Source organism: Equus caballus, chromosome 20 (genome assembly GCF_041296265.1).
Source record: "Equus caballus isolate H_3958 breed thoroughbred chromosome 20, TB-T2T, whole genome shotgun sequence".
In the NCBI taxonomy this organism is placed as follows: domain Eukaryota; kingdom Metazoa; phylum Chordata; class Mammalia; order Perissodactyla; family Equidae; genus Equus; species Equus caballus.
Genome location: NC_091703.1, coordinates 37,758,813 through 37,772,375, shown reverse-complemented (window position 1 = coordinate 37,772,375; position 13,563 = coordinate 37,758,813). Strand labels below are relative to the sequence as shown.

Below are 13,563 nucleotides of genomic sequence, written 5' to 3'. Positions count from 1 at the left end.
GGAGCGGCAGAAAACAGGCTTATAGAGCGCATCCACGTACGGGGCTCGCTGCTGCGTGTTTTATGTCTGCGCCTCCTTGAATCCTCCCAGTGGCCCCTCAAGGTAAGTAAGATCTCCTGAATTTACATCGGAGGAAACCGACGCTAGGAGACACAGTTACTTGACTGAGTTGTATAGCTGGTCCATGGCAGAGCCAGGCGTCAGGGCCGGCTGTGTTTGCTCCGGCCACCACTCCAGGCAGCTCTCTCTGGGGGGACCCTAGGACCTCTTGTCCTGCTTCCTGGAAGTTTGCCCAAGGAAGGAGGACTGGCATGTGAGTAAATGCAAGTTTCGGTACGTGTGGGTGTGTGTGTAGGCACATAGACCTATGCTGGGTTACACGTGCGGCCCTGCACCTGTGGATGCCGACACTGCCCGTGCCCCTGGGTCCCCTGGGTCCCCTCGGCACTCACCATCCCTGCCTTTGCCAATGGAGTTAACGCCCCTGGGAGCAGCCCTCAGCCTGAGACTGGCGGGGGCTGGGGTATGTGTCCCCTCAGGCAGGCTGACCCTGAGGTGTGCCCTCCACAGTCTGCTGGAGGTCCCCAGGGGGTAAAGGAGCTCCCCCGCCCAGGGTTGCTGCCTTCCCTTCCCCATCCCACTCCCCATGCCCCACAAGGGCGTCCAGGCATCGCCTCCCAAATAAAAGCCTTGCACGCAAATCCTTGTCAGGACCTGCCTGTGCAGCTTCTCAGCCGCACTGTGGGTGAATCCAAGTGACCACGTGCTTGTGTGAGTGTCATGCTGATTGGTGTAGCTGTGTATACGTTGTGCGTTTATATGTTTGAACATGGAGAGGTGAATGGACACGCGTTTAAATGCATGCAGCTTTGTGTGTTTCTCCCGATGTGTGTAGGTGTGAAAATATGTGAGTGTGTATGTGGTTGATTTTGGATGCTTTTGTGTGAGGGGGCCGCCTTGAGAGAGAGAGAGAGAGAGTGTGTGTGTGTATGTGTGTGTACACACACATGAGCGAGGTAGAACCCAGGAGGATCTTGGCTGGGTGGGGCCAGTTGTGGAGAGGTGAGGGAGGGAGACAAGGAGGAACTCTGATTATTTCAACCTTGAAAACTCATTTCAATTACAATTTACAACCTGCAGACAAAGGCTGCAGTCGCCGTAGTAACCACAGCTGCGGGGGTTTTGAGGAGGAAATCCCCTCCCGGATGGCTGTCACCCGTGGCAGAGCCAAGCGCCTCTCTGGCTCACTGTGCCCCGGGACACAATTAGGACATCTTCACACTGTTGCTGCTGTCATTGCTGCCATGTAGCTGGAATTTATCTCTTCCAGTAGCTCTCAGAAATGGGTGTCTTGCTTCCTCCCAGAACTGTGGTGCCCTTGCCCGGGCCTGGGGGGCTGACCAGCCCACGAGAGGGTGTTTTCTGACCCCCCTTCTGTCCACGGCCACCTCCCTCCTCTGCCTCCTCTGGCCCCGCAGACAGGGGTCCTTCACTCCTGGCTAGGGGCAGGGCCTGGGCGAAAGAGAGGAGGGAAGGCGGCAAGTCAGGGGCTGGACGGAGGGAGAAGCAGCGGAGGGACAGCTCAGGGTAGTGAAAACTCTTTTGGAGCTGGAGAGACCCAGGTTCAACTCCCAGCTCTGCCTCTTCCCAGCCAGGCCAGTCCCCAGGTGTGTATGAACACCTGATGGGATCCAGGATGCTCTCGAGATGCTGGGGACGTCACTCGACCACCTGCAAACCTCATTACCTCCTCTGTGAGGGGTGCCAGTCCAGCCTACCTCCCAGAGCCTCAGGGAAGAGAAACTGCCCGGCAGGCGAAGGCCCCGCTGCGGGGTTGTCTGCCGAGGAGAAGGGCGTGTGCAGGGAGCCACACTGGTTAGGGGCACAGCTTCAGACACTCAGGACAGAGCGTCTGTCCTTGTTTAACTTGTATTTGTGGTCCCCCCCGCCCCCCAATGTGAGCACACTCAGGTTCTGTCATTGTGGCTTCCTTCGGAGCTCGAGGAAAAGCCCTGCAGGTTTGAGGGGTGTGTGTGTGCGCGTGTGCACATGTGTGTGTGGAGAAGGCACACTCAAGGGCTGGCACTCCCTTGTAAATAAAGGTTCTTTGCAGGTCACCTCACTGTACCTGTTTTCTCCTCTCAATTGAGGCTGGACTTGAGACAAAAGTCAAGGACAGGAAAGTGTGTTGAGAAGTCTCTAGAAGTCCCTGGCTGGCACCGTGACAACTGTGGGGTGGAGATTCTGGAGAGTCAGCACTTAAGGGCCGCTGACAGCCCACGGCACCCCAGAGCCCTCCCCATGGCTGCTCCCCAGGCAGAGGCAGGCTTCCCTGGTGAGGGCTCTCCTGTGGGGTCATCCACACTCCAGCGTCGGTGCAGGCGGTCCTGTGACCCCAGTAAGAGCACTTGGTCCGGGACCGAGTGGTCTGGGAATGGAGGCTTCAGCTGCACCGCTGAGGAGGGACCCCGGGGGAGGCAGGGAGGGGAGAGGCTGAGGGCCGGCTCAGTCGGGAGGCACAGCCGGGTTCTGTGGGCCTGTGTGTCCTTGGTCCTGGGGGAAGCTGCCTCGTCTCTGCCGCGGCCGCGGCCTCCCACTCCGTCCTGGTTAATAATTCAGCTTCTCTCATTGATATGAAGTGACCGTGTGATGGGCGCTGCAGGGGAGCGGAGTGGCATTTTAGGTTCTTCAGGCTGCAGAGGGCAGGACTAGGGCCTGGGGGAGGCAGGGTGGAGTCCAGGGCTGGGGCTTTCCAGACGACCCTGCCCCAGCCATCTCTGTTGCCCTTTGGGGATAGCATTGTCCCTTGCGCTTCTCTCCTGGTTCTCAGAACCTTGTCATCAGAAGCCTCGGACAAGAGGGCAGGCTGGCGAAACAGGAGAATTTGCTTTTTCTGTTCCTTCCCGAGATGCTGTGCCTGGGCCTGTTAGCAAGGCTCTGCCGGCCCAGGGGCTCGGCGGCAGACCGGGCCCCAACTCTTCGGACCCTCTGTGTTTAACAAACTTCCGCAGCGCTTGGCCGGCACCGGGCCTCGAGGACCTGCTGTGAATATGAACCCATCAATCCTCACAGGGACCCTAGCCTGACCCTGTGAGGTCAAGTGCCATCATTGTCCTCATTTTGCAGAGGAGGAAGCTGAAGCTGGAGAGGCGAAGTGAGAGGTCCAAGGTCACGGCTAGAGCAGTTGGTGGAGCTCTTGTAAAACCAGTGCAGTGAGAGCGGGCAGAGGGCCTTAGCTGACCGCCGAGACAGCCAGTGAGGCAGCCTCGAAGCCCACCCGGCCTCCAGCCCCGAGGCCACACCGTGGAAGTGGTGGGCTCTGTCTCGACCCGACAGTGCCACCAGAGCCAAATGGACATCTGCTCCCAAACTGCTCAAGCTGGGTACTGGTGACCTTTGATCTCTGACCCTGAGGTTGAGGTAACTGGAGCCAGCTTCTGACTTTGGTCACAGAGTCTTGGTGGCCAAGGCAGGGATATGAGACGTGCCACCGGCTCTGTGGGATCCCTGGGCAGGTGGGGCCCACTGATCATCCAGTGGCTAAACATTCAGGAGCCTAGGGTGAGCTGCGGACCCCTGGGGTCTTGGCCTGGACTCTACACAATAGACATGGGAGGCTCAGGCCTGTGGCCCCAGGGCTGGCACAGGTGAGCCACTCACCCTACTGTCCACTGGGGAGTGACCTCTGCAAGTTGTGGCACTGGCCCACGGCAGGGAGCCATGTGAGGGGCGGGGGTTGTTATGAGGGCTAATTTCCTTGTCCTGGCCTTGAGGGAGGAGGCTGCAGGTCAAGCTGTGTGCAGGGGCTGCAGCCTCGGGAGGGGAAGCTGGGTTCTGCCCATCCTCTCCCTTCCTCTCCCTTGCCATCCTCCTGCCCCTGTCCCCTCCTCTCCTCCGCTCCCCACTTTCTTGCCCCCTCCCCCACTCTGGCTCATCCCATCCCTCTGGTGTAGTGTGGTGCACAGGCTTGGAGCCGGAGTACCTGGGTTCAGATCCCTTTCTGCATGGTCCTGGAACTCCAGTGAGCTTTTCTGTGCCTCAGTTTCTTCATCTCTATAATGGGGATAATTCCTCACCTCAGAGCATAGTTGTGAGAATTCAGTGAGTTAATAACATATAAAGAGCTTGGAACCACGGCTGGCACGGAGTAGGCACTCAGTAGAAGTTAGCAGCCCTTATTCTTCGTGATCACTGTCACCCAGGGCCCAGGCCAGGAAGCTCCTCCTCCTCCAGAAAGCCTTCCTGGCTTGCTCCAGCCCAGGGACCTCTGTCACCCCCCTCAGAAATCCCCCATTCTGACCACTTGGCACAATAATAACGTGGCTTAGTCCCCTTGTCTGTGCCAAGTGTTTCCTGTTCCTCATTTTGTTTGAGCCTCACAGCCCCTCTGTGAGGCAGGATCATGATCCCCTTTATACTGAGGGGCCATGGGGGCCTCAGGCAGCCAAGGGGTTTGCACAGGCCCCAGGGCAGAGGGGTTGGGTGTGCCTGGAACCCAGGGGGTGAGGATGGGAGGCCAGAGCCCCGAGGCCACCGCGCCCTGGGGAGCTACTGCAGTTTGTGGTGAGAAGTGGGTGGAGTTGGGTTCCCCATTTTGCAAAGCTCAGTCACCCTGGCTAATGGGGGGGGGGGTCAGTGACATGGGAGAGGAGTAGGTGGGGACGATGGTGACTTCTGGTGTCTGGGGCGACTGAGAGGCCACTGAAGGCATCAGGAGGCCTGGGTCCTGAACCCTGAGGGACTGTGGCCGGTCTCTCACCCTCTTTGGGCCTCAGTTTCCCCACCTGCACTCTGGGGTGGGGGCAGCATCTTCTGGCTGGAGTGGCTGCCTCTGGGTGAGCAGCTGTCGGGGCACCATGGTCCTCAGTGACACACACAGCTCCCGTCTGGCGATTCCCAGCCTGGGCGAGCGGCAGCTGCTCCATGATCAGGCCAGGCTGGGCTGGGTGGACAGGCAGACGCCGCAGCCACAGGGAGGCCCCGCGTCACTGCCTTCTGACAGGGCCTGGCTGTTCTGGGGCCTCAGGGGCACAGGGACCAGCAGTCTAGTGACCAGGGCAGTGGACCCCCTGCCCTACCTTCCGGACCGTCCCCCAGGCACCTCCACAAGACCATCTCCCGGGGCGATGGAGCAGCACTGGGCTGGGAGCCAGGAGACCTAAGGGGCACAGACGGGCTGTGCCACTTCTCTGGGCCTCGGGGACTGCTCTGGTTCCCACCACACGGTCTGTGAGGATGGTGGGCCTCACGGGTGCCCACTCTGGGTGTTCTGTGGCAGACCGCGAGCGCATCGGGCAGGACTCGGCGTACGAGCAGGAGGGGAAGGTGCAGTTTGTGATCGATGCCGTGTATGCCATGGGCCATGCGCTGCACGCCATGCACCGTGACCTGTGTCCGGGCCGCGTGGGGCTCTGCCCGCGCATGGACCCCGTGGATGGCACCCAGCTGCTCAAGTACATCCGCAGTGTCAACTTCTCAGGTGGGGGCACGGTGCGGGCTCCACCCAATCCCGGTGTCATGGGCCATGCAGCTAGAGGAGGGGCCCTGGAGGTCTGCGGGGTGGGAGTGGAGCGTCCCTTCAGATGTCCCCAAGGGGTGAAACCTCCCAAGGTGTTCCATGCCGGGGGCTCCCCAGAGGTGTCTGCCTCGGGCTTATAATCCTCCCCACCTTTGGGTAAAGGCTCAGCAAAGGAACTGAGTGTGTGACACCGCTGGCCCCACAGGCATTGCAGGGAACCCTGTGACCTTCAATGAGAACGGAGATGCACCCGGGCGCTACGACATCTACCAGTACCAGTTGCGCAATGGCTCTGCCGAGTACAAGGTCATCGGCTCCTGGACCGACCACCTGCACCTCAGAGTAAGCGCCTGGCAGGAGATCGGGGCCCAGGAAGGGTGGGGAGAGTCACTCACCCCATCCCAGCCCCTGGGAGGGTGCCCGAGGGGAGGTAGCCGCTGACCAGCCCTGACCCCGGGTTTGATGCTGCCGAGTCGGGGCTTCCTTGCTTGCCCCACCGCAGCCCTCAGAGGGCCCTGAGCCCCTCTCCCCACTGCAATGGAAGAGCAGGGCAGCTGGACTGCTGCTGCCTGTTGGCCCCTGGCCTTTCCCTTGGCCTGGGGCCTGCCTGCCTGCTACCCACCTGCAGGGCAAAAACCTCTGGATGGGACCCACCCTGCAGAGAAATGGCTCAAAGCCTTGGTGGGCGTGGGCAGTAAGGTGAGGAGGGGAGGGCTGCGTTGGACAAAGGAGGACGACGTCTTGAGGCAAAGGGCACAGTTGAATGGTGGGTTCCGCCTGGTGGGTAGGGAGCCGTTTGAGAGTGAGTCCCCAGCGCGTCAAACCACACTGGAAGGCTGTCATTTTTCTGCATGTTATGGCGGGGGACTTCTCCTGGGTCCTCCTAGCCACACCTTCCCAGCTCACGGTGGTCCCAGGATGTGGTGGCTTTCTCTCTCTGGCCCTCAGTGTCCCCAGCTGTGAATAGAGCCGTGTTTTTGGAGGGAAGGACCTGTGGTTCATTCCTGAAGGAAATGTCCATGGACTTGGGCCCTGCCTTGCAAGGTGAAGGGGTGAGCTGTGCTCGGGGTGGGCACAATGTGGCATCTGGATGGACCAGAGAGACTCCGGAGGCCCAGGTCTGTGTCTGGCCTCGGCTGTCCTTGTCCCAGATCCTGGGAGAATTGCATCTCGTCCCCCCGCCCCGGTTGTAATCGTCTCTCCCGGCAGTGAGCCCCTCGAGCTCTTAGAAGCACTTCCCGCTCAGGATCTCCTTTAGCCCTGACCATCTTCTAAGTCAGAGGAAGCATCTCGGAAGACCCAGGCTGAGAGATGTCCCGAAGGCCGCGCTGCACGCGTGGCCAGAGCCCATTCCTGTGGGATGCGCCTCGGGTTGCTGAGTGGAGACAGACAGACGGAACAGGGCGAGGGGAGCACTTGGCAGAGTGGGGCAGTACCGCAAATGGAGCACGCCTCGTTCTGGTGCGGTGGGTGGAGCAGGGGGCCAGTGACTCAGTTCACTCGTGGCAGCAGTGATCCTCGCTGAGCGCCTGTGTGTGCAGCTGCCGTTCTGAGCACTGACCTCTCTGTGAGAGTGACGGCCCTGTGGGTGGGCCCTGTCCTTACCCCATCCCGCAGATGCGGTCAGTGAAGTCCTGGCTTGAGGGCTGGGGTGGCAGTGGACTCCTCCCCTGAAGGGCCCCTCCCCAGTAGTACAGGCCCTCCACCAGCACGGAGTGGGGGCAGGAGGAGGTGAGGAGGGACTGGACCCCGACCGTCACTCCTTCCCTACTTTCTCCTGCCTGCTCGGTTTCGGGTGCGCAGTGGGGCCACAGAGCAGGCAAGGCTCAGGGGCCGAGGAGAAGGTGGCCCCCTGCCCGCCACTGCCTTCCTCCAGGGTCTGGAAGCGGCGGCCTCTCCTGATGGGTGCTCCGTCCGACCTCACCGCTTCTTGCACAGATTCCACAGAGATTCACTAGGCCCCACTGCGGCCAGTCCTGTGCTGGGCCTGCAGACGCAGCAGGGAGACAAACACAAAGCCCCTGGGAGACAGCGTTTCCATTATGACTTCTAGCAGAAGCCACGATAAGTAACAAAGGGCAAAGCAGCTTCATATCTGCTCTCATTGGATCAGGTGGGGAAACAAAGGCTCAGAGAGGTCGAGGTGTTTGCTCAAGGGCACACAGCCAGCTGGCAACAGAACTGTGATCCCAAGATTTGACCATATTCAGTGTTCTTTCTGCTGGAGCCACAGAGTTTTCCAGAACACCCACCATCGCTCTGTGTCCCCCTGCAGTCTCACAACTCTGGTGCACAGGGACTGTCCTGCTTCGTTGCTCCTGCCGGATGGTGGCACTGGTCACTGCTGTGCTCTCTGGCTTCTAGGGGACCTCACAACCCTGTCATGCCCAGAGCCCCAGGACAAGCCTCTTCCTTGAGGTTTTCTTCCACCTACCGTGGGGACCCCCATCCCTTTCCTCAGCTCTGAAACCCCCCCTCAGCCCCGGAACCACCTGGTCATTCTTTCTCCAGGAGTGAGCATCCAGGGCAAAGGCAGAACCATTCTGGCCAGGCCTCTGCACTCCAAGTGTGAACTCTCCCTGAGAGCCGCTTAATTTAGAACAGATGCCGGCATATGGCCCCGAGTGCAGTGGGCTCCCTTTCTGCAGCCCCTGGAGCTCTTTTGGGCCTCTTGCTCACTTTCTAGAATTTTGTAACATGCTCAGCAGGGCGTGCCAACACTCCTGTGGCTCCTTCACTCACAGCAGTTACGTCTTGGGAGACATGTAACTGTGACCAGCACTAATTTAGAGCAAGATGTAAAGAAACGCTAACTCCTGGGCACACGTGAAGTGTCCTCTGATGAAACCTCTGTTCGTTGCTCTCTGCTGAACGTGACTCCTGAGGAAAGGAGGCCCCGTGGGCTGAGCCACAGGGCAGCGCATCTCACGCTCCAGTGTGCGCACGAGTATCCTGGGGGGCTTGTGAAAACTCAGATTCTGAGACGATAGGTCTGGGGTGGGGCCAAAACTTTGCATTTGCAGCAAGCTCCTGGGTGACGCTGATGCTCCTTTTTTGGGGACCACTGTGAGTAGCGAGCCCTTACAGGGCGGGAGTCAGGACTCCTGAGCTCTCTCTGCTCTGCTGTGTGACTCTGGGTTGTCACGGCTGCTCTCTGGGCTCAGTTTCTCCATACAACCCTTGAGAGTTTTGGATTTGATCAGGATGCCCCATATGTCAGCCATGCCTAAGTCACGTGGGGGAACTTATTTAAATCCAGCTGTTGGATTCAGCAGGTGCAGGTGGGGCCTGGGCAGCTGGATTTTAGCCATCTAACTGGTGATTCAGGCATGGGGCTACAGGGTGCCAGCCGGTAGGGTGGTCCCGGGTGCTGGGCGGCATGTCCTGAGGCCCACTCCTCTGTGCTGTCGTTGCCAGATAGAGCGGATGCACTGGCCAGGGAGTGGGCAGCAGCTGCCCCGCTCCATCTGCAGCCTGCCCTGCCAGCCAGGCGAGCGGAAGAAGACAGTAAAGGGCATGCCCTGCTGCTGGCACTGCGAGCCCTGCACAGGGTACCAGTACCAGGTGGACCGCTACACCTGTAAGACGTGTCCCTACGACATGCGGCCCACAGAGAACCGCACGGGCTGCCGGCCCATCCCCATCATTAAACTGGAGTGGGACTCACCCTGGGCCGTGCTGCCCCTCTTCCTGGCCGTGGTGGGCATCGCCGCCACGCTCTTCGTGGTGGTCACCTTCGTGCGCTACAACGATACGCCTATCGTCAAGGCCTCGGGCCGCGAGCTGAGCTATGTGCTGCTGGCGGGCATCTTCCTGTGCTACGCCACCACCTTCCTCATGATCGCCGAGCCTGACCTGGGCACCTGCTCTCTGCGCCGGATCTTCCTGGGGCTCGGCATGAGCATCAGCTACGCGGCGCTGCTCACCAAGACCAACCGCATCTACCGCATCTTCGAGCAGGGCAAGCGGTCGGTCAGCGCCCCGCGCTTCATCAGCCCCGCCTCGCAGCTGGCCATCACCTTCAGCCTCATCTCCCTGCAGCTGCTGGGCATCTGTGTGTGGTTTGTGGTGGACCCCTCCCACTCGGTGGTGGACTTCCAGGACCAGCGGACGCTCGACCCCCGCTTCGCCAGGGGTGTGCTCAAGTGCGACATCTCGGACCTGTCGCTCATCTGCCTGCTGGGCTACAGCATGCTGCTCATGGTCACGTGCACCGTGTACGCCATCAAGACGCGCGGCGTGCCCGAGACCTTCAACGAGGCCAAGCCCATTGGCTTCACCATGTACACCACGTGCATCGTCTGGCTCGCCTTCATCCCCATCTTCTTTGGCACCTCGCAGTCGGCAGACAAGGTGAGGGGCGGGGGCTGGGGGTGGGGGCCAGGGGCAGCCTCTTGGGGCTGACGGGCCTCTCACTCTGCTCCAGAAATGCCTTCTTTCAGGCCTCATTCTGCCTTCTCTCTCTGTCTCGAGTTTTTCTCCAGGTTCTGAGTTTGCTCTCTCCCGCCCTTTCTCTTTTCCTGCTTTCTCTCCCTTTTCTCCTTCCCCCGACGTTTGTCTCATCTCCCTCCTTCCTTTCTCCTCTCCATCAGCCTGGATGCTGCTCACTCTTCCATGCTTCCTTCTTTTCTAGACTCTTCTTTCCCTTGCCTCTCTCCCTACTTAGCCCATCTTCCCGTCTGTCCACTCCTCTCTCCTTCCTCCTCTGTCCGCCCCTCTCTCTGTCCTCACAGGACCCCCATGAGGTGGGAGATGTATCAGGCACTTGCTCCCTCCCTGGTCCCAAGCTGCCCCGAAGCCCAGGAGCCTGGGACCAGGCACTGTCAGCTGAGGGCCCTTCCTCAGCTCAGAGGGGCCGCCTCCTGCTGGCTCTGTCAGGCCATCCTGTGGTCTGAGGGTCTGGACACACCCCAATGGCCCAGTGGATTCTGCCCACATCCCAGCCCCAGTGCTGCCTGGGTGCCTGGGGGGTTTTATCTTGAAGGATTAGGAGTCACTGAAGACAGAGGCCAGAGACAGGAAGGATTGCAGGGACCGAGGGCCCCAGCTCCTGGTCTGAGCTTCATGTCTGATTGTGGGATCCTTGGCAAGCCAGCTGGCTGGCGGCCTCAGTTTCTTCATTGGTGGTCTGGGGCCACGGTCCTTCCCCTGAAGTCCTTACGGGGGTTGCGACAATCACAGTCACAATCCTGTGTAAGGAGGCTGGAGCTGAGGAGTCTGGAGGAGGGTGGCGGGGACAAGGTGGTAAGGTGAATGGTGTAGGACCCAGCAGCTGTGAGGAGGATGTTGGCTTTTAGTGTGGGCGAGAAGGGAGCCACTGCGGGGTTCTGAGCAGTGAGGGACACCTTGAGACGTAGGTTTAAAAGGGTCCCTGTGGCTGCTGGGTGGAGCCCCGAGGAGGGTGAGCCGGGAGCCGGATGGCCAGTGCGGAGGTTCCCGTGATGACTCCGGCAGGAGGCTGCTAATAGCAGGGGTGGTGAGCAGGGGATCCTGGCTTTGTCTGGATCTGGGCTGGCGGCTTTCTGCTGGCCTGCATGTGGGGTGAAAAACGCAGAGGACAGTGAAGGATGGCTCTGTGGTTTTGGTATGAGGATCAGAAGGAGTGTCTGCACTCGGTGGGGAAGACGGTAGGGGAGCCGGTGAGCCTGGAGTTAAGGGGCGAGGGCTGGACTGGAGGCATTACTGGGGGAGTCATCAGCCTACGAATGGCATTTAAAGCCGTGAGCCTAGGGGCGAGCTTCTAGGAATGCTTAGCTTCAGTGAGGCTGCAAAGCAAGGCCACCAGGGATGGGGTACTTGTCACATGCCAGACCTTGACCTGATGGCCAGCAGGCCCTACAGCAGTGGGCAAGGGTAGATATCACCATCCCTATTCACAGATGAGGATATGGAGGCACAGAGAGGTAAAGTGACTTGTCTGAGGTCACACATCCAGTAGGTGGCATGGCTGGACTTGACCCTGCTCTGTCTAACTCAGGAGCCCCCACCCCAGCCCACACTGCCCCCTGCGGTTCTGGGACACCTCTCCTGCCCTGGGCTTCCTGGTGCCCACCTTTTCTCCAACAGCTCCTCAAGGGCAGGAGCTGCGCCCTCCACTCTGAATTCCTTGGGCCTGGTGCAGGGGCCTGTGGCCTGTCTCCAGTGGCGGCCCTGTGGGCAGGGGGTTCCAAGAAGCAGACCATGGGGCTGACAGTGCCCTGAGGTCCGAGATCAGGCCTGGCTGCAGGCCACCTCGCACACCTGAGCCAGAGCAGCCACAGGGCGCAGCTCGCACCCGCCCCCACCAGGCCTGCGGGAGGCCCCCCCTGCTGAGGGCAAGTGCAGGCGGAGGGCCCCATGCCCCCAGCACCCAGGGGGCCCATGGAGCCAGCAGGGGAGGCCGCCCCACACTCCAGGAGGCTGGCAGCTTGAGAAATTACCCTCAACAACACCAGGAGGCCCCTTCCCACGCCTCCTCAGGGAGTAAAGGTACTCAGCTGGGAGGCCAACAGCGTGGTGGGTGAGCCCCTTGCTCTGCTCTCCTGTAATTTCCTCTGGCTGCCTGCCAGCACACCGCTCCCCACTGGGTCCCTGCCATCCCAGGGTGTGAGACCCTCCCACCTCCAAGCACGGGGCCCGGCATCCCCAGTTACACCATCTCTCCAGGCAACACCACCTGCCTCTGATTTCGCCCTTGTTAGGAGGCTCCCCTCAGCACTGTTTATGGAAGGGAGCCTCTGAGATTTCTTCTGAGGCCCAGAGATAGGCAAGGAGTTGCCCAGGGTTACACAGCAGGCTGGCCTCACAGCAACGTGTGGCCATAAGACCCAGCTCTGCCCCTGATGGTGTGGGACATGGGTTATGCCACTCTCCTCTCTGGGCTTCTGAATGAGGGGGGCTGGTGGAGATGAGCTCTGAGGTCGCTGCCAGCTCAGACCACCAGGCTTCTTATAGACGTGGGCAATCCTGGGGCTGTCTCTGGGCTGTGTCATGTCAGCTACAGAATGCTCCATCAGAAGCTGCAGGCCTGGCTGCTGGGGGTGTGTGTGTGTGTGTAAGAGAATGGAGTGGGTAGGGCTGTTGTGGGGAGTTGTGACATGGGTCTAGAAGTGTGTGTGTACAGTGTGTGTGTGTGCCTTCCTGTGCATGTTCAGCAGTGGATGGGTGGGGTGTGTGCACATGTGTGAAAATCGAGTGGGGGTGGGCAGGCGTGTGTGCCAAGGGGTCTGTGGCTGCTGGTGTGTGTATGGGTGTGCAGGCTAGGTGTGTGTGCCCTAATGTGTGTGTGCAGGTGCATGTGTGTGTTCAGGTATGTGTGCAAATGAGTGTGAATGGATCTATGTGTATGCACATGCATGTCCCAAGGTGGAGGAAGGGGTGTGTGTGTGAGCCTGTGTGCGTCTGAGTCAGGTATGAGTGTGTAGCTGTGAGTTCAGGTGTGAATGCGGAGATACACGTGTATATAGGTGTGTGTTTGTGGGCATGCGTGTGTGCACACACACTTTCAGGTGCTCAGCTGTGCCGTGCCCCCCGGTGCAGGTGCTGGTACAGAGTGAAGCTGTCTGTGCTACTCTGTGAGCAGGTGGATGGATTCCCAGCGTCAGCCCGGATTTCCAGGGCTTACCACTGCAGCCCTGTGGCATCACCCTGAGCCCTCCGGAGTGCGGGTTTACTGTGCAGCCAGGCTTGGGTGGGACGAGGCTGCAGAGGCTGGCAGGTTGTGGTGAAGTTTGTTTGTCCGGTTCATACAGATTTGGAGGATCTTGGTACCCACCAGGCTCGGCCTGGGCGGAAGCACAGAGCAGGCAGAACTACTTGGTGTCCCCTCCAGGGCCCCTCACACCTAGCACCCACCAGGCCTAGCACAAAAACAGGAAACTCATCACCCACCTCCCCAGAGGCTCCTTTCTGTGCCCTTTGCCCCAGCCCATGGTGACCTCTGTCCTCCCCCATCAAACCAGCCCTGACACCTCCTTCACTCTGGAGAGCAGTGAATCGCAAGGCTAACGCAGGATTCCTCACAAAGGATGGAGAGTAGCAAGGGCCTGAGAGGAGAGGAGCCCGAA

At 60.0% G+C, this 13,563-nt stretch overlaps 1 protein-coding gene across 8 annotated transcripts in view; it reads left to right on the top strand.

Moving 5' to 3' along the window:
- Positions 1-13,563, top strand: part of GRM4 (glutamate metabotropic receptor 4) — a 116,004-nt gene that overhangs the window by 93,876 nt on the left and 8,565 nt on the right. For 7 of the 8 annotated variants that reach the window (XM_023624740.2, XM_070245413.1, XM_023624744.2 and 4 more), the window contains 3 exons: positions 5,279-5,479; positions 5,724-5,860; positions 8,936-9,871. In XM_023624740.2, the coding sequence (XP_023480508.1) occupies positions 5,279-5,479; positions 5,724-5,860; positions 8,936-9,871 (1,274 nt within the window). Of the gene's footprint in view, positions 1-5,278; positions 5,480-5,723; positions 5,861-8,935; positions 9,872-13,563 lie in introns of those variants that run through there. The other variant, XM_070245416.1, reaches the window with a different exon arrangement.